General features: G+C 44.4%; 1 protein-coding gene across 1 annotated transcript in view; it reads left to right on the plus strand.

Moving 5' to 3' along the window:
- Positions 1 to 203, plus strand: part of EMH_0095360 (uncharacterized protein) — a gene marked incomplete at both ends in the record, with an annotated part of 298 nt that extends 95 nt beyond the window's left edge. Inside the window, one exon of the mRNA XM_013502215.1 lies at positions 7 to 203. Coding sequence (XP_013357669.1) covers positions 7 to 203 — 197 coding nt within the window. The remainder of the gene's footprint in view (positions 1 to 6) is intronic.
- Between the last annotated feature and the right edge of the window lie 450 nt (positions 204 to 653).

The raw sequence follows: 653 nt of genomic DNA on the forward strand, positions 1-653 counted from the left end.
TGATAGGGAAAACATCGTTGAAAGGAGGGGGAGAACGGCTAGAGGATGGGTGCAAGCAGCAGCAGCAGCTACAGCAGCAGCAGCAGCAGCTACAGCAGCAGCAGCAGCAGCTACAGCAGCAGCAGCAGCTACAGCAACAGCAGCAGCAGCAGCTACAGCAACAACAGCAGAAGCAGCAGCAGCAGCTACAGCAGCAGCGGTAGCAACCACAGCAGCAGAAGAGACAAAAAGCAGCAGCAGATACAGGAGAAGGAAAACGCAGAAAGAAGTAAACCAAAGACAAAGAGAAGAAAAAAAATAAAATAAAATAAATAGCGACGAAGACAGATACAAACAGAGACAAAAAGGAGACAAAAAGGAGACAAAAAGGAGACAAAAAAAAACAAAAAAAAACAAAGAGGAGACAAAAAAGGAGACAAAAAAAGAGACAAAAAGGAGACAAAAAAGAAACAAAAAGAAACAAAAAAGAAACAAAAAAAAGAGAAAAAGGAGACAAAAAAAAAAACAAAAAAAGAAAAAAGAGAAGCGTACAGCAGCATCTGCATCTGCTGTTAGGATGGATGTCTCTCGGTGGGGGTGATAGGCCATGCCCTGCACACACAAACACATGCTGCTGCTGCTGCTGCTGCTGCTGCTGCTGCTGCTGCTGCTGC

This window comes from Eimeria mitis, genomic scaffold (assembly GCF_000499745.2).
Source record: "Eimeria mitis Houghton genomic scaffold, Emh_scaff8577, whole genome shotgun sequence".
NCBI lineage: Eukaryota > Apicomplexa > Conoidasida > Eucoccidiorida > Eimeriidae > Eimeria > Eimeria mitis.